The sequence below is a fragment of the Castor canadensis genome, chromosome 17 (assembly GCF_047511655.1).
Source record: "Castor canadensis chromosome 17, mCasCan1.hap1v2, whole genome shotgun sequence".
Lineage (NCBI taxonomy): Eukaryota > Metazoa > Chordata > Mammalia > Rodentia > Castoridae > Castor > Castor canadensis.
Window position 1 is genome coordinate 62,342,468 of NC_133402.1, and position 19,586 is coordinate 62,362,053.

The 19,586-nt window shown below is 36.6% G+C and overlaps 1 protein-coding gene across 2 annotated transcripts in view; it reads right to left on the reverse strand.

Annotated features, from left to right (window-relative positions):
- The window catches only part of Xrn1 (5'-3' exoribonuclease 1), a 101,742-nt gene that overhangs the window by 71,716 nt on the left and 10,440 nt on the right, over window positions 1-19,586 (reverse strand). For both annotated transcript variants that reach the window (XM_074059642.1, XM_074059641.1), the window contains exons 3-18: window positions 17,078-17,175; window positions 15,719-15,828; window positions 15,516-15,626; window positions 14,272-14,354; window positions 12,892-12,979; window positions 12,642-12,810; window positions 11,649-11,716; window positions 11,213-11,350; window positions 9,798-9,864; window positions 9,491-9,596; window positions 8,259-8,348; window positions 5,292-5,448; window positions 2,206-2,325; window positions 1,485-1,654; window positions 780-900; window positions 586-684 (exon numbers count right to left, since the gene is read on the reverse strand). In XM_074059642.1, coding sequence (XP_073915743.1) covers window positions 586-684; window positions 780-900; window positions 1,485-1,654; window positions 2,206-2,325; window positions 5,292-5,448; window positions 8,259-8,348; window positions 9,491-9,596; window positions 9,798-9,864; window positions 11,213-11,350; window positions 11,649-11,716; window positions 12,642-12,810; window positions 12,892-12,979; window positions 14,272-14,354; window positions 15,516-15,626; window positions 15,719-15,828; window positions 17,078-17,175 — 1,795 coding nt within the window. The remainder of the gene's footprint in view (window positions 1-585; window positions 685-779; window positions 901-1,484; window positions 1,655-2,205; window positions 2,326-5,291; window positions 5,449-8,258; window positions 8,349-9,490; window positions 9,597-9,797; window positions 9,865-11,212; window positions 11,351-11,648; window positions 11,717-12,641; window positions 12,811-12,891; window positions 12,980-14,271; window positions 14,355-15,515; window positions 15,627-15,718; window positions 15,829-17,077; window positions 17,176-19,586) is intronic.

Here is a 19,586-nt window from a genome sequence, read left to right on the forward strand (position 1 = left end):
CTTTATGAAAATACCGATTTCAAGATAAACCATTACAGAAAAATAAAAGTATAAACTCCTTAGCCTGGTATTCAAGGTCTTCCATAATCTGACCTCAATCTGTTTTTCAACCTTATCTTCCACTATTTCCTTTGTTTCAGTCAGGTCTATCTATTCCTTCTCCTCAAATATGTCACTTTTATCTAAAAAAAGAAAAATTATTAAATATTTCAGACATATAAAAAGGTTAAAAAGAATGAGACAATTTACACTTCTTTTTGATCAAAACTCCCAGCTTGCGGTATTTCTATGTGAATGCCTTTCCTCTCCCTTTCTCCTCTTTGCCCTAACATGTTTCAAGTGCTCCTCTCAAGCCTAATCCGCACTCACAATTCTGTACTTGACTATTGGCTTATCTCTTTTTTCAAAAATTTTGCTCATTGTGATACAATTATACAGGTTCTTAAAAACTGCAATCTATTTTGTGTAACTGCTTCTTTGTTTTAATTCTGGTCTTAAGAGCATGTTATTGCTCTTTGGTAAACACCTTGGCAGGCACAGTTTCATGCACACTAAGCATCTAATAAATGAAAGATAAGTACTTACAAGTTCATCTAAGTCTGTACTCACTAAAATCTCCAACATCATGTTCTCTCCACGACTGCTTTGCTGGAATACTTGAACACCACTTTTCTTCAAAAAAAACTTTAAAAGAATTAAAAGAATTTAATTTTAATTCTTTCGCCACAATCACTTCACAGTTAATAAAGTGAAAAATTTGTGAACTAAATAGCACTGACTTTATGCTTGATGTGTTTCAGAGTAGGGAATCCACAGAAATACAGCGCCTTCTGGTTGACTTTGGTTATTTTGTTCTTGTTGATGTCTACACGCCAAGCATCTAATGATATGACTTTATACCTAGAAAATAAATGAAGGTGTTTTAAAAAATTTAAACACTACAGGCACATTCTTTTAACCTTCTCTTTACTACTTCACAACAGTCATCCTTGCTTTTAAAGAGAGGAATGAATCTGGGAATGGTGGCATGAACCTGTGATCCCAGCACTCATGAGGCCGAGGCAAGAGAGTCACAAATTCAAAGCCAGCCTGGGCTACAGTGAGTTCCCTGCTAGCATAGCAAGGTGCCTCATAAAACAATACAAATCACTAAAGAGAAAAAATACCAAAGTGTAACAGAAATCAGAGCAAATTAGATTTTGACTAAAGTGGGGAGCTATGGCAACAAGTGTGAAAGATGCTACAATCCTTGGCAAGTCGACCTACCTAAATGAATTGCCTTCTTTTTGAGACAGTGGCTCCCTGGCTATGTTGCCCAGGATGGTCTTACCACTTCTGCCAAGTGGCTGGGACAACAGGCTCAAGTCACCATACCCAATTCATTAGTTATCAATGGACTCTGTCAAAATTTTTGTTTATTTATTTTTCTTTGGTGTGTGTGTGAGAAGGTTCTTTTGTTGTCAACAAATTATCAGATAACATACCTTGTACAGCACCGTTCTATGGCAGGGAATTTTTCTGGCCAGGGAGAGGAATAGGTGAATTCTGTGTCTCTATCATACCAGCACATTAGGCACTCACTATGTTGGTTTCTCTTTCTCTCTTCTATTTTGAGGGAGTGGTTACACGTTTCCATGGCTTCCAACAATCGCTTCTGAATGTAAATATTTAATGAAGACAAGGGTTAAAAGTATAAAAATCCTGTAATCTCACCGTATGTATGCTGAATTGTTACTTGTGCTTTTGAAAACCCCCCCCCACCTTTTTTTTTGTAGTATGGGGTTTTGAACTCAGGGCCTTGGGCTTGCGGGCTAGGCGGGTGCTCCACAACTTGAGTCACGACCCCAGTCATTTTTTTTGTTAGGTATTTTTTGAATATGTGCACTTTTGTATTCAGGCCAATGTTCCTATTTATGCTTCCTGCACAGCTGGGATTACAGGCATGTACCACCATGCTTGGTCCTGAAATATCCCTCTTTACATCTGGTTAATAGTTCTTGTTCTGAATTCTATTTACTTTGTCCAGTATTTGTAAAGCTACTCCAGCCTTATTATTAGCATTCCTAGAAGTTTTGATGCACACAATGAAGAACATACGTAAATCTCATTAACAAAACATAAATGGTAATTAAAACTGATTACTACCTTTTGTGAAATAATCTGATTAAGAATGTGTGTGTATGAATAATTATTTTATGCACTGACCTCATCAATAAAAGGTATCAATACCACAGCTTCCCATTCCTGTTGTTTTCCATTTAGGTCAGTTTTAAAATCAGGAGGATAATATTCTATAATTGGTGAGTCCTCACTGGTCATCAAATGCTGTGAAAATATAAGAGAATGAGTGAAATAAGACTACCAATATAGCTTTTTATTAACACACTCATATTTCCTCAAATGCTGCATGTAAAAATTTCTAAGTGAACTAAATTTTTATATTTTAGATATGTTGAAATGTACTTGCTATATTTTGAATTCCAACTAAAAGAAATTTTTTTTCCTTAGTTGCTTGAGACAGGGTCCTGCTATATAGTCCAGGCTGGCCTTGAACTTGAGATCCTTCTGCCTTTGCCTCGTAATGCTGGGATTATAGGTATGTACCACCATGCTTGGAAACTAAAAGCATTCTAATTTCACTGCTGATTGCTCTTCTGTTTCATTAACCTAGTTATGAAGAAAAACATCTGTACTATGAACTTTCATTTTGTCACATTTATTGTCTTTTCACTCTATTAAAAAATTATGTTTTTGTATTCAGACTTCATATTTCATTTCACAAGCAGTTTCATAATTTTTTTTTTTTTTTGGCAGCACTGGAGTTTGAACTCAGGGTCTCAGGCTTGCTAGGCAGGCACTCTTCCACTTGAGCCACTCTGTGAGCCCCTCACAAGCAGTTTTAACATCAACGTAACAATTTACCTTCATGTCCTAAACTACTGATTCAATTAATACAACTGTCATCCAAGATAACATAAAAAGAAATTTTAAAATCTAAGAGCCACTGTACCAATAGTATCAAAGAAAAAGAGTCATGTTTCAAATAGTATCAAAGAGAAATGACACAGATTTTTATTACAGAATTTACAAAAGAAGTAGACAGTGAAAGAAACAGATGTCTCATGCAAAGAAAGCATAGGAAGTGAATACAGAAGATGTCAATATAAAATTTTTTTTTTAGGGGTTGGTGGAGTGGCTGAAGTGGCAAAGCACCTGTCAGCAAGTGTGAGGCCTGAGTTCAAACCCCAGTACCTCCAAAAAAAAAATTTTTTTTTAAAGAAATAAATGGCATAAGTACTGAGCAAGGGAAACAGATGCTGCAATACACTTACTGTGAGTATCACTAGTGTAGTTGAAGAAGGAAAAGAAAAGCATCAAAGAAACTTATGAAGAAAGGGAGCTGGAGGCTAGAGTCAAGGACAGGTTGAAGTACAGAATGATACAGAAAGGAACCTGAACACTGTTAGAGCAGCAAAGGATGTGATGTGTATATCTGATCCAGTTCCTCTGATTGAATTCAATTCCATTGAATCAGAAGAGCAAACGCCCTGGGAAGCACTGAATGAAGTTTGCTTTCATAATCTGCTTGTTAGGCTTAGTGTAAATTGATGACCCTTTCTTTTTTTTTGTTAAGTGAGATATACTAATCAAGAAGTCTTTCAACCTGACAAATGAAATGCTTAATGTTTTCTTTTTTTTTCTTTTTCTTTTATTATTCATATGTGCACACAAGGCTTGGTTCATTTCTCACCCCTGCCCCCACCCCCTCCCTTACCACCCACTCCGCCCCTTCCCCCTACCCCCCACCCCCTCAATACCCAGCAGAAACTATTTTGCCCTTATTTCTAATTTTGTTGTAGACAGAGTATAAGCAATAACAGGAAGGGACAAGGGTTTTTGCTGGTTGAGATAAGGATAGCTATACAAGGCATTGACTCACATTGATTTCCTGTGTGTGGGTGTTACCTTCTAGGTTAATTCTTTTTGATCTTACCTTTTCTCTAGTACCTGTTCCCCTTTTCCTATTGGCCTCAGTTGCTTTTAAGGTATCTGCTTTAGTTTCTCTGCATTAAGGGCAACAAATGCTAGCTAGTTTTTTAGGTGTCTTACCTATCCTCACCCCTCCCTTGTGTGCTCTCGCTTTTATCATGTGCTCATAGTCCAATCCCCTTGTTGTGTTTGCCCTTGATCTAATGTCCACATATGAGGGAGAACATACGATTTTTGGTCTTTTGGGCCAGGCTAACCTCACTCAGCATGATGTTCTCCAATTCCATCCATTTACCAGCGAATGATAACATTTCGTTCTTCTTCATGGCTGCATAGAATTCCATTGTGTAAAGATACCACATTTTCTTAATCCATTCGTTGGTGGTGGGGCATCTTGGCTGTTTCCATAACTTGGCTATTGTGAATAGTGCTGCAATAAACATGGGTGTGCAGGTGCCTCTGGAGTAACCTGTGTCACAGTTTTTGGGTATATCCCCAAGAGTGGTATTGCTGGATCAAATGGTAGATCAATGTCTAGCTTTTTAAGTAGCCTCCAAATTTTTTTCCAGAGTGGTTGTACTAGTCTACATTCCCACCAACAGTGTAAGAGGGTTCCTTTTTCCCCGCATCCTCGCCAACACCTGTTGTTGGTGGTGTTGCTGATGATGGCTATTCTAACGGGGTGAGGTGGAATCTTAGCGTGGTTTTACTTTGCATTTCCTTTATTGCTAGAGATGGTGAGCGAAATGCTTAATGTTTAAATGTATACTGAGGCCTTGCTGATAAATGACTTATTAGAATCATCCTATTCTAACAGGAAGAGGGTGAGAAGCAGGAATGGATCTATTGATGTGTGGACAAAGGAGACGGCTTCTGACTGTATCAGTTTTTGCTTACCTTCTCCAGTGTAGAGTCAAATTAAAGATGTGGGAGTCTTTTACTCCCTTTCCCTGCATGGGGAGAAGTCACTGTTTCTCCCTTTATTCCCCACTTTTATTCTGTTATACTAAATTCCTTTCCTAATAAGCTTTACTATCACTTTTACTACAAAAAAAATGTGTTTAAAAGTGTTAAAAACGAAGATGGTAGGTTCTGAATGGTTTATGGAGTTTGTATTTATAAAACAAAGCAAGTAAAAAATTAAGGAATTACTTTTCAAGGGACTTGCTAAAGAAATTCTGTATTTAAAACTGAAAATAAGTATGTTTAGCTACTAAAAGAAATTTGGGAACTATCGTTTCTAGATTTGGATAAGAAACTCTTAATTAAAAAGGACATAAAAATTCAAATCTAAAACTCACCTGGTAACACGCAGGAAGTAAATTTTTGCTAGCTGCTGGAAGTACGGCAAGAAGCTGCTCAAATGGCTTAAACGGCCTTCCCAGTTCAAAGTGTATCTCAAGTGCACTGATGTTGCGGATGTCAGACAGGAAAGGCGCATAGTGATAGGGATAGTACCTACAAAACAAAACAACTTTCAAACAACAGAATACTTTATAAAATAGGTCAATATTAACCACTTTTCTATTTATTTTAAATAATTTTAATGAAAAATTAAGTATCACCCATAATTCTACCCTTTGAATATGAGAAATGAGCCCTGATAGAAAATACAGGTTCTGTGATGGCAACAAATATTGTATTTATTTAATTTGGGGGAGTAGTGGTGGATAGAGGCAGGATCTCACTAGGTAACAGAGGCTGGTTTCCAACTCACCATTCTCTTGCCTCTGCCTCCTGAGTGCTGAAATTTTAAGTATGTGCCACCAATCTGGTTTTGTAATGCTTCCTTTAAATCCCAAAATGCTTAAACCCCATATCCAGTAGCATGCATAATATTAAGGTAGTCAGAAGAGTTTCAGTCTTCTCACTTGGCCCTAGGACTTCCAAGCAAGGGGCTGGAAGCAGCTGAATATTCTGATCAAAACTCCAATTAGGTCACAGGATGGGAGGAAGAACAGTGAGTCTGAGCTTGTATGGCATTACCAGTGTGCTTTTGAAATTTTATTTTTGAATTATTATATCTGTAATAAATATTAAAGCATATGTTGCACACTAAAATTTTAAATACCTTCTCATCTTTATAGGTATTATTTTTTTTTGGTGGTACTAAGGTTTGAACTCAGAGCCTTGTGCTAGCTTGCCAGGCAGGTACTCTACTGCTTGAGCCATGTCCGCAGCCTTTTTGCATTGGTTATTTTGAGATGGGCCTCACTCTATGCCCAGGACGGCCTGGACCACGATCTTCCTGTGCTTTCTATGTACTGGGATGGCAGGCACATAGCACCATGTCCAACTTTTACTGGTTGAAATGGGGTCTTGCAAACTTTTTGCCCAGGATGGCTTCAAACTGTGATCCTCCTGATCTCCACATTCTGAGTAGATAGGATTACAGGCTTTAGCCACTGCACCTGGTGGCATAAATATTTTTTTCAAAGCTTTGACCACAATTAAAATAATTCCAATATGCTCTGGTTGTTTGACTTAGGATACCAAAACAAAAAACAATCCCCCCGCCCCCCCACAAAAAAAAAAGGATGACAGAAATGCTTTTATATCCCACACATTTCAAAAGGATGAGGAAGGTCAGGCTAAGAATGACATGTGAATAATGTAAGACACACAGCCTCTGGAAGCAGAGGTTTAGAAGTGCGTCGTGGGTGAATGACCTCAGGAAGAGAGTTTAGCCTTTCTCAGGCTGAATTTTTCCTGGAACAGGAGAATGTAACTTTCACTTTACACACAAGCAAGTGCCTGGTGCTACCATCTGGTGATACAGTAGGAATAACTTATTAACCCTCTTGTTTTTATTAGCTCACCCTCTGGAGGGGCCCTGAGAATGCTGCATTAGTGACTGTAAAAACACTTTTTCACAGACTGCTCTAAAGAATTCATAACCAGTGCCACATTGTTTTGCATGGGTTTGTTTTGCTGGATGGTGCTCAGAAACAGAGCGCTGAAGTGCTTTGAAAACAAACAGAGCCGAGCCATCAACCTATAGCTTTACTTCTCAGTGCCTCATTTCTGGTTTGCCATCTTTCTATTTGGTAGATGGCTTGGCAATGTAGATGGAATTTGCTAGAATAGGGAGTGTTATGATTTGGATATGAAGTATCCTTGAAACAAGCTCATGTATTAAAGGCTTGCTCTCCTACCTGGTATTGCTGTTTTGGGAGGTTCTGGAAACTTTAGGAGATGGGTATAGCTGGAGAAAATAGGCCACTGGGTGTGTCCTGGGGGTTGTATCTTGTTTGAGCCTCTCTGATGTCTCTGCTCTCTGCTTTCTGGCTGCTATGAGGTGACTAACTCTGCTCTTCCCTGCACTCCTACAGTGATGCTCTATCTCACTATGGACAAGAAGCAATGGAGCTGCCAACCATGGACTAAAAACTCTCAAACTGTGAGTCAAAACAAATCTTTCCTCTTTTTACATTGTTCTATCAGGTATTTTGTTACAGTAACAAAAAGTCTAATACAAGGAGTAAGAGAGAGATGGTGAATTATCACTATTTTCAGTAAGAGCAAATTCCTTTCTTTTTACTAAACCCGCCTAATATACAACTAGCTCATTCTTCAAAAATTATTCCTATTAGGGTTGGGGTCAAGGCTCAAGTTGTAGAGTGCCTGCCAAGCCAGTACAAGGTCTTGAGTTCAAATCCCACTACTGTAAAAAAAAAAAAAGAAAAGAAAAATGTTGAAACAAAGAAACACTTGTTTTGGGACTGTAGGTGTGCCTTAAGTGGTAGACTGCTTGCTTAGCAAGCTTGAGGCCCTGAATTCAAACCTCAGTATAGCCAATATATATATATATTCCAGTTAGAGAATTTTCTTTTCCAAAGAAAAAAAATGCAGAGACTACAATAAACACTTCCACATCACTATCATTCAGACTGAACAGTCAGTAAAGCCTTGCCATGCCAATTCATCTTTTAGTTTGTGCTAGGGATGAACCCCGGGCCTTGTCCATGGTCGACAACTGCATTACCACTGAGCTGTAACCCGGGCTTGACTTACTCTGATAGAAAATTTTACATCCTTAGATGCACAAAGACCTTTTATTATGTGTAATGTACTAGGGCTAGAAGCAGCTTTCTTAAACAAAAGTCATTTTAAGTTATTTCCATGTAAGAAAGAGATTTCTTGTATTCCATTTAAACTTCATTGTTTGTGTTTTGAAACAATAATATGCTAAGTAGAAATGAAAGGGAAAGCGATGCTTCTGTGAGACTCCACCAGCAGCAGAGGTCATTAAGAAGGTGTGCTCTCACCAGCTCCAGGACTGGACTCCGTGATAGTAGTAATGCAAAATCCACTGGATTGCCTGAACGTATCGTGCAGCCTGATCAGCCAGAAAGTCACTGAAAACACAAGCAGCATTGCTGTTACAACATTAATCTTTAGAGACAGGCAGTGCCTGTGCAGCAAATCCACTGATACTACATTTGACCTCAAGTAGTTTATGTAATCAATGAATTAGCTAAAATCATGATGCCTGAAAATTATAAGAAAAAAAATTCCAAAAATATTGAAAAATTCTATCTTGTCACATGGCATGCCTGCCTTATAATTTACCAAAATGACTATCAATAGAGTTAAACCTCGGCTAGGAATGGTGGCACACACTGATAATCCTAACTGCTCACTTGTTATCCCAGCTTCTTGGGAGGCAGAGATGAGGAAAATCGTGCTTCAAATATGATCCTACCTGAAAAATAACTGACGCAAAAGAGTATGGATCAATTGGTAAAGTGCTTCCCTAGTAAGTGCAAGATCTTAAGTTCAAACCCCAGTATTGAAAAAAAAAAACCAAAAACTAAGCCTGCTATGGATATTTAATAATTCAATCTAGTAAACCCTTGGTTTAAAGTGTCAAGATTTAGTTCAATGAGTTTTTTTGTAAAGTGAAACTATTACTCACTTAAATAGTGAGGATGGAAAGGTTGCAAATCAGGAAGTTCCGGTGAAGCAGGTAGAACAACCTGTGAAAAGTACTACATCTGCTGAACAAGACGCCCATCTAGCCTTGTTTCTCAAAAACCAAATGTTACCATGTAAATGAACACCGTTTTATATAAGGACAGTATTTCTATTTGGCAATTTTGTAGTACAGGAATATAATGCATGCCAGAATATTGCCTTCTACCCAAACATATCATATTGATAAAATCCACAATAACAACTTACAAAACCCAAAAACCCTTTTCTCCTACCACTTTGTCAAAGTTATGTTGTTTTCTAAAGGACTGCAAAGTCTAATTTTTTTTTTTTTTTTTTGCGGTACTGGGGCTTGAACTCAGTGCCTTCACCTTGAGCTACTCCGCCAGTCCTATTTTTGTGAAGAGTTTTTCGAGATAGTCTTGAGAACTGTTTGCCTGGGCTGGTTTCAAACCGAGATCCTCTGGATCTCCGCCTCCTGAGTAGCTGGAATTACAGGTATGAGCCACTGGAGCAAGGCTCATTTTTTTCTACTTTAAAGAGAAAAGGTTTGGCAAATACATACTCAGAAACTACGTCAACTCCCATCTTTGTCATGTAGTATGTTCTTTTATATTGTCTAAATTCAGTTTCAAATAGATCATCATCTTCCGTCTCATCTTCTAAATTATCTGGGAAAAAGTCAGAAAGACAGTGATTGACAATCACGAATGTCCTGTTTTCCACTTAACACTCTAATGAGTGCATATCAAAGATGATCCTGTAAGCTATCTTAGGACCTGTCTAATCCAATATTACTGATTAGTATTAATAAAGAAAAGGAAAACCACTATTCTGTCAAAGAAAAGCATTACGAGATAGTTTGTACTCACCCTTACAAGCTACCACCTCGCCTTCAGTTTTGTCTAACGCAGCCCAACACATAGAATTTTCCTGGCCCTATAAGAATTATACATCATCACAGAATGAATGATAATAAATATTTCAAACTCAGACATTTAAATAGGAAATTTCAAAAATGCTGAAAATGACTGAAATAATCCTTAAAAGATACTTTTTAAAAGCTTATTTTAAAATAATACTGAAATAATGCATAAATGTATTTCTGTTATGAATTGTTTTCTAAAGCTATACACTTTTATTATGTGTAACTTAGAATTCAGGCCAAAGATCTATAATAAATGTCATCAATACAAAAGAAAAATATAGCTGGGTATGGTAGTGCATGCCTGTAATCCCAGCTACTCAAGAGGTGGAGGTAGGAAGATCATTGTCCAAGGCTGGCCTTGGGCAAAAGTGTGAGACCTCTACAAAAATTAAACTAAAGCAGTAAGGGCTGGAACATGGTTAAAGTGGAAGAGCATTTGCTGAGCAGGTATGAGGTCCTTCCTCAGTTTAATCCTCTGTATTGCTAATACAGTATGTGTGTGTGTGTGTGTGTGTGTGTGTGTGTGTGTGTTTATATATATGTATATGTGTATTTATATGTGTTCCAAGAATGTACTTCAGGAATATCCCATTTACGTAGAAAAAGAATACAATCAATATAATCATTTTTATATCAATTTTATCAATTTTAACACATCAAACTGTCAACTATTGTTAACACCATTTATCTGTTCATGCTTGAATTCAGTGTTTCCAGATATCTATTTTCTCTCTTTCTGAATCCTGTCCTTCTTAAGACTCTTCCATCTCCTGCTTCTTCATTTCTCCTCCACACAACACAGGTGCTCTTCACAATTCCTCCATCTTACCATATCTGATATGGTCTGCCCGTTCCCTGTGATCACAGTGCTGTCTTCTGTCCATTTTCTGACTGCCTCACTACTGACAGTGATTCCCATTCCAGCTTCCTACTTCCCTTGTTCATCCAACCTCTGGGCTTCTACCAACCCCACACTATTCCTGCCTGGTGTCTTTGATGTTAGCTGCATAATTCTGAAAGACTGCAGTGCTGTTAAATTGCACAAAAATAACTAAATTCATTGAAAGATGATTTTAAAATATATGTGGTGACTGAACTAAGGCGGGGGAAGCCAAGGAGTTTTGTGCATATAGGTTCCCAAAAGGGTGAAAATAAGAAAATGACTTTGAAGGAACAGATCTAAATGTTAGAATCTAATAGAGGAAAAAAAAAAAGCAAAGCAATGTTTAGATCTTACAGAAAAAGAAAAGAAAATGAAATGCGGTGACCCCAAAATCATAAGAAGGAAAATGAGAAAAAAGGAAAATCAGGTTTACTTTTACAGCTAACAAAATGAAAGGACATGTAAAAAATGGCCACCTTTGATTTTTTCTTCTCCTTGTAGCTCCTGGCTTCTTCTGCTGCCACACCTGCCGCTTCGTTGAGGTACTTGTTACCGACTTTGCTCTCAAACCACTTGAGGTCCACAAATACTTCACTGAAGTGCTCTCGATCAAACTGCATACAAACAGGTAGGTTCATTTAAAAATGGAAGGATACAAACCAAACTTTTAACATGACTATTTCTGGGGCATAGGAAATTGGAGAATGTTACTTTTTTATACACATGGTGACCTCATTTTTCACTCTGAAAATTAACCATAAAAAGCAAATAAAATAGAATTTGGGTGAAGTTACACAGAATGAACAATTGGAACAGAGTTATAAAAACATTTTTCTTCTGGTATTACATAATTGATTACTGACCATTTATAGCTGCCCTGAGATAGGAAAACAAGAACTTTCAGTTAGTTACCTCTGATAGTTTCACAAGGTACTTCTCAAATCGAGGTAAGTTGAGATGCCCACCTTCATTAATGTAACCTAGAAGAAACAAAACCTAAACTTGTACTCAAGTTGACATCATTTTTTTCTAAATAATTCTACAAAATTCTCTTCACAAGTTGTTGAATGTTAACATTCCAGTAATGAAGAAAAACCACTCTGTTGGACTGGATATGAACCAGCTCAAGTTTCTATGATCTTCATGTTACATAACATACAGTATGTACATACTAAAGCAAAGTGTAAGAAATCCATAGTCACATAATAATAATCCTTCCATATTTCCAACACTTGGTAACAAGTAAACTAAGTATATTCTACAATCTGTTCAGATCACTTGATTTGATTTGTTAACTTAAGAGAAGGAGTAGCTAGGGTGGTGGTGCATGCCTATAATTCCAGCACTCAGGAGGCAAAAGCAGGAGGCTTGAGGCCAGCCTGGGCTACACAGTGAGTTTGAGGCCCACCTGGGCTCAAGTGAGACCCTGAAGTGAGACCCTGCCTATCTCAAAGAAAATAAAACAAACGGGGCAATGTCCTGCTATTCTGCTGTGTTTTAATCATGCCACAATTTTGTCGATTTTCTATTTTAACTGGAAAACCCTTTCTTCATATTAAATACTTTGATGCATATCCATTTGGAGCAAGAGAATTTCCACAATTAAATATGAAGGGAGCTAAGCAAAACCAGTGAGTTCTGTTGACTTTCTTGGGGAATTAAAGACAACGATTAGTTAGCTATCAGTAAGTGAGGTTGCTTAACCCTGGCCACTTTCTTTCCTTGGGAATCCCTGAAAATGACCATTTCAGTGGCCATTTTAGACTTGGTACCTCAGACTAAAAGAAACCTTGATGTTCTCCCACTTTACTTATCCATACAATAATCTAATAAATTGAGTGACATTTTTAGGGTTGTCTGATACTAAATGAACAAAGCCACAAATGAATATTAAAATTTTCTTACCTCCAAGTTCTGGCAGAATGGTAATATATGTTCCATAAAGAAGAGGGAGTGCATCATGACTAATGTGTAAATGAGGTAGATGAGGGATAAAATCATTGCCAACAAGAAATCCCATCAAAATCCAGTCATCTATAATTCTTTCAATGTCATATTTAAATGTGATCTTTTCCTATAGCAAATGGAGAACAAAATGAAAGCTTATGGAAATTTCTGCACACAATACTTGGTCCATGGCTGTAGTAGTACTTACTTTTAACACTGAAAACTCATAGTCAATATACTCTCTCATTAAAGACAAGTGTAGCAGGTGAAATGTGGTTTCTTCTGGTGCACATACCCTGGAATTAGTCAGATGATGAAAACAGAGTGAATTATTGGAAGATCCACTCTGTAAAGTAGCAAAGCTTAAATCAAAATTAGCATCAGGAGATAATTAAGTCTATAATTAAAGCATGTAACTTATATAAAAGTTACAGGATAATGTAAAGATAAAAATGTGATTATAATAGATCAAACATGATAAAGTTCAAAACAACTGGTTTACATTATGCTTTTTGTGGAAGGATTTTCAGAATTCTGAAGCCTTAAATACTATATAATATACATAAGAAACCAGCATGATCTGGCCCACTTAAGACTGGCCATCAGCAGATAAGTAATTATATATCTTTATATCTACTGTAATGTAGCCCAGGCCCACAATGGTGAAGTATTCTTCTTCTTCTTACTAGATTGGTATAGGTTCTGTAATCCCCATTTACAGGCCTATAATACAGCTTCAACTACAAGTATGTATACAAGGGGACAAAAGCCTATTAAATAGATTATATACCATTCACAAGCAAGATTTAGGCCAAGAATGCCAGGGTAATTCAACACAAGAGAATCAAGCTGAGCACACAACTACGAGCTCACAACTATAACACAGTTGAGGACACAACTATAATACGAGCTCACAATTGTAGTGGCTCACAACTATAATATGAGCTACTCTAGAAGCCAAGATTGGTAGGATCATGGTTTGAGAACAGCCTGTGCAAAAAGTTCATCTCAACAGAAAAAAAACTGAGTGTGGTAGTGTGCACCTGCCATCCCAGTCACAGCAGGAAGTGTAAAATAGGAGGATTATAGTCCAAGCCGGCCTGGGTAAAAAGCAAGACCCTATCTCCAAAACAACCAGAGCAAAAAGGGCTTGGGGCATGGCTCAAGTGATAGAGTGCCTGCCTAGCAAGCATGAAACCCTGAGTTCAAACAACAGTATGGTCAAAACAAACATATATTTATATTTATAACTATACATATGTAACATATACATTAATTTTAATTAATACTAATTAAAGTAATATTGTAATTAACTCATTACAATATTGTAATTATATGTAATTAATATTAATTAATGTAATATACACATTAGTTGAATGAAGTGGGAAAATTCCCACATGATCATTTTGCAGAAACAGTATTTAACAATATTCAACACTGCCTCATGATAAAAATAAAGCAATTAAGATTAGAAGGTAATTTCCTTACCATGATAAGGGGCCCTTATGAAAACCCAGTTAATGTTACAAATGGAAACTCAGGGCTTAATTTTTGTTTTTCCTTCCAACACACATGGTATATTATTTACCTCTGTGTTTTTTTGCCACCAAACCGAACTTCTTCTCTTAAGAGAGAAAAATGTGCCTCATGACTTGTTAATCCAAGCATGATCTGTTGAAAAAATGATTATGAAATGTTTCCATTCAACCATATTTTATAGTATTAGGTTCATAAAAGCAATTTAATAAAAATATCTCTATAACAAAGTATTAAATATACAAATTAAAATTAAATGAAATAGTATCAAAACATGATCCTTTCTTTAGGATAGGAGTATACTTTTCTAGGAAATACATGTTCACTTTAGAGTTCTGAGACTTTTATAACTGGCACTATGTCCTTTCCTACCCAGTCCCCCTAAAATTCCAGACACTTTCTCTTGATTTTTACATATTTCTATTTGCCACAAGGGAGTATGTTAGAAATGAGAAGCAGCAGCTTTTCCATGCTAGAAGAACATAGGGTTCTTTGAAATCCAGGATACCTCTAGTGTATGAAAACTCATCTAAAAAATGCAAAGTTACTTTCAGTGAATTTTCTCATGTAGTATTTCTATACCCCAAATAAGCCAAAAGTGTAGTGAAACAGCAACCAATTGCAAATGTATATTGTTTATTTTAGTCCAATCCTGATTCAAACAATAAAACAATGAAACATTTATGAGGCAGCAGGGGAGTGATAACACCAAATGGTTATTTATATATTAAGTAATGACTGGTAATTTCTGCTTTATGTGGGATAATGGCATTGTGGAAAGTATTCTAAAAAACTTCTTTAGAGAACCATTATGAAAATATGAGTACACTAAGAGATATAAGGCCTAAGATCTGCTTCAATAACCCGGCATGGTAGGGGAGGAAATAGACAGAGATAAAGAATTAGTAATGTAAGGTAAAAAATTTAGTAAAGGCATTGGGGCATAGAGCTGTCAGATCAGAAGGTATTAAAATTCATGGGCTTGAGGGTAAAAAAGGGCTCCTTCCATGACCTTAGCAGAGTTCTTTTTTTTCTACAGAGTATTCAAAGGGTTCGTCAGGTCTGTACACCAAGTATAGAGACCAATTAATCATAAACTATGACCAAAAAAAGAAAAAAAAAAAAACCCATTTTCCCAACTGTTTTAGAACTTAGGCAATGGCAAAAGTAGCAACTGTGATTGTATTTTCTATATTTGCTGCCAGAACCGAAAGTTTCCCATGTAAAAACTGAAGTCTCTCAGAACATTTAACTACGATGGCATAAGCTCAAGATAATAACAAATGTTATACCTACCAAGTCAGCATCCAAACCATAAAGACAGTGCCTGGTATTTGGATCATGATCTGGCTTTGCTTTCTCGGATCTGATGAATTCCATGATTTTATGCTCTCCTTCTCCGGGAGTCTAAATATGTTTTAAAAAAATTGGTAATATGCTATGCTTCTGAACATTAAATAAGCTTTAAAAAAATTCTTTACATAAAAAAAGATGATAACCTCATGGCCTGAGAAGTAGATGGTAACTCCTTGCCATGACTTGTCTGTGGAAATTTTCATATTTACAAAATACTTCAGATGCTCATGTAACCTGGCCATGAATTCAGTCCCTACAACACAATAAAATGTTTTAAAAAGGTTAATCTGAGAAAGTCATAAAATGGTTTGAGTTCTCAGTGATAACATATCATCATATCAAGATGTCTAGGAAATAGCTAGGTATAGGATCTTCAAGGAAGGTCAAAGCTCTTGCTTATCCTGAAAGCAAGTAATATACCATCACCTAGCAAGTATCACAACTGTTCCAAATGCCATTAGTCATCCTAAATGAAGTCAGGGTCACACAGGGAAAGTCACAGAATTCTACTACTATCCAAGGATTGTGCTTCAAGTTTATTAGAGTTTGAACTCTAATAATTCCGGCTTTTTTTTTTGTTGTTGGTACTCAGGTTTGACCTCAGGGTCTTGTGCTTGCTAGGATGGTGTTCCACCCCTTGAGCAATGCCTCCAGCCCAACTCTGTACTTAGCTTGTTGGATTAGGAAGTATTTTATAATAACAATAACAATTATTGTTAATCTGTAATTGTTAATAACTATTAATTTGATAAATATTAATCTTGAAACTGAGTCTTATGATAATTATGTTTTAGGAAAAACCCAGGTGATTAATAGTTAAAGGCAATATAGTTTTAAATGATAATCAGGATTAAACTGGTTATTAAAATGAGCAATGTGTATCTAAGACACTTATCAAAACAGAAAATCGCTACTGCTAGTAAAGAATTCAAGAGAAAGTTCATTTTAAGCTTTTTAAAAATTCTGTACTGTAATTTTGAATTAGCATACATTAATAATATGAGGGGATAGATTTTAAAGATTTTGTTCAAATAAAGTACTATAATGATGGTAGACAAAGCTCTTAAGAGAAGAGAGAATGCTGCTACATATGAAAGTAAGTCAAACATTACTGAGAAATGTTTCTATTAGTCAGCAATCTTAGCTGCCTTTGAGAGGCAGAGTAGAAAGCTCTGTGGAGAATGGGCTTCCTATCCTGAAATCACAAAGTAGCTACATGGACTTGGTAAGTCACAAACCACTAAGCCTGTTTCACACCAGTAACTGGCAGGAACAGGACCAGTATGTAAGTTCCTGCCGGGTCTGAACTTCTGTGTACTTGGGGCAGTCATGTCCACATCTGCTCTCACGAACATCTCAAAACCCTACTGTGGGTCCTTATGGGAAACTAGCAAATGGAGCTCTCGGAACAACGTAAATAAAGTCTAGAAAATAAAATACATTTCAAAGATAAAAATTTAACTTATATTTTAATTGTCAGAATTTTTTCCCAGTGAATTTACCTGGTGTAATGCAGTTGGAATCAAATCTGGCCTCTGCAGGAAGAATTTCACCTTTTTCTATTGCCTTTTTAATTTTGTCTTCTGCCTCCTTGGCTGACCTTAAAGTTTAAGAGAAAAAAAAAAATCTTAACTTTTCTGAGAAAAAAGTAAAGATCCTTACACAGAACTAGTAAATACCAAGCATCTAAACAGATGCCTTTATGACTAAAATACAATTAATCAATTTTAAGGTTCAAAACAGTAAAAGTCTGAAATAATTATAATTGATAAAGGTGATCCTAAGAATTCTTTGACTTTTTTAAAGAACTGAGTTTTTCGTACAAAGACTATGGAAGTCTGACATTAAAACAATAAGAAAACACACAGAACACTATGAACACTTATGAATTAATTATTATTACAATGTTTAGCAAATTTATTCTAGAAACAAGATCAAAAGCATGGTATAGCTTAAACACTGTTATACATGCTACATCTAATAATACCACTTAAAAATCTTAAATGTCATCAATGATCTCTAAGATTATATAAAAATATAATTATAAAAGTTGTTATGTCTTTTTGTTTTCCCTTAAAAACATTTAAGATGAAAGTATAATAACATTAATGACATTAGGCGATAGAGACCCAATTATTCTGGCTTCTGTAACTCCTCTGCAGCACACCAGAACGCTACATGGCATACAAGTTTGGAAGCTGAAGCCTGAATACAGTTTCTATGGCCTTACTACTAGTGCTGTCTACTATGCCTTGGGTTCCTTTCTGTGTTAAGCAAAGTCCTCTTCATCCTCAACCTCTCTCTCCCATAACCTCTTCAATACAACAAAAACTTGGGTAATAAAAACTCATGTTTAATGTCTGCAATGTATTCTTTTTTCTCCCTTCTTCTTTGGCTGAAGAAATGTTATTCAATGCAACTATGTGACAGTTTTGGGATATAACAAAAGAGAAATGATTCCTGGTCTCAGAGATCACACTCTACTGGGGAAATAAAAACATTAAGCAGTCACAATGTTTAATCTGGCTGCAATATGGAAAATGTTTGGAACAAGGACAAAATAAGACTGTTGAAGTAATATACATGAAGATATGATAACCCAGGCTGAGATAGTAGATTAAAAAATGGTTAAAAAAAAAAAGTAGGTGTTGAATGGGGCATGGCTCAAGTGGTAGAGGGTCTGCCTAGCAAGCAAAAGGTCCTGGACCACAAAAAGAAAGAAGTATATGTGATCAAGTTGAGAGACTGGATAAAATAGCATGTGGTTGTGAAGAATGTGGAAGTCTGAGTGTACCTGAGTTATTCAAAATGAGACATTCAGCAGGCATTTGGATATAAAGGAACATGGAGAGAGAAAGACACCATAAAGATCGGAGTCATTAGCACAGGCACAGTAATCAAAGCCACCAGATGAGATCACTCAGCACTCTGGACAGGGCCTTAAGAAACTTAACTTTTTTTTTTTTTTGGCGGTATTGGGGTTTGAACTTAGGGCTTTGTGCTTGCTAGGCAGGTGCTCTACTGCTTGTGTCAAGCGTCTTGCCCAGAAACATTAACATTTAAGAAAAAAGCAGAGGAAAAGATGACAAGGAGACTAAGAAGGTACAGTACAGTCCAAGAAATATATATTATATGAATTATATGAAGGTCAAGAAAAGAGGTTTAAGAAATTAAGATCATCACTATTAAATGCTGTGGATAAAGGAAGCAATGTTCTGGGGGTGGGTACCAGTGGGTGTAGAGAGGACATATGGAAAGGGTGCAAGTATTTTGTATCTATTTAGGAAAATAGAACCATGAAACCTGTTGAGGTTGCTCTAAGAAGGAGAAGGTGGGGGAATAAAGGAGAAAAATGGAGGAGGTGAATCTAATTAAGATATAGCCTAAGCACTTATTTAAATGTTACAATGTACAACTATAATATGCTAATAACAATAACAAAGGAAGTAACACAAAGACTTATTCTTTGTTATTTTGTAAGGAAATTTTAGTGGTATGGTGGGGATAAAAACCAGAAGGCAGATTCAGAAATAAGACATGAGGAATTGAAGATTATGAATGGAGAAAGTAGTGACTGTAAAGAATGACAGAAAGCTGGCTGAGGAATTTCTGGGAAATGTGGAATACTCAACGCCAGCATGGTACTTAACAAATGCTTGTGTGGTTACAGTGGGTTGGGAGTCAACCTCCATTCTGTTCTTAGTATCCCTTCTGAGATGGACAGGTTGGAAAGCCAAAAAGCAAAAGCTCTGAGGCTTTCCTTGGATAGGTTTCTTGGACATGACTTGATTTATGTGAATTAGATGCCTCCATGAAAAAGTGTGGGAAGGTGAAAGAGTGACGTTTACATGATGGTCAAGGTACCGGGTTGGGTGGGGGTGCATTTCACCAGGGACGGAGGAATGGTAGAGAAGGTTCTAGGATTCAGTAGCATTGCAGGTGCTGAGAAGCAAAGAGTAGAGCATCTGTTGTTCTAGTACAGATCTAGCAGATGCACTGGGGCTCTGGAAC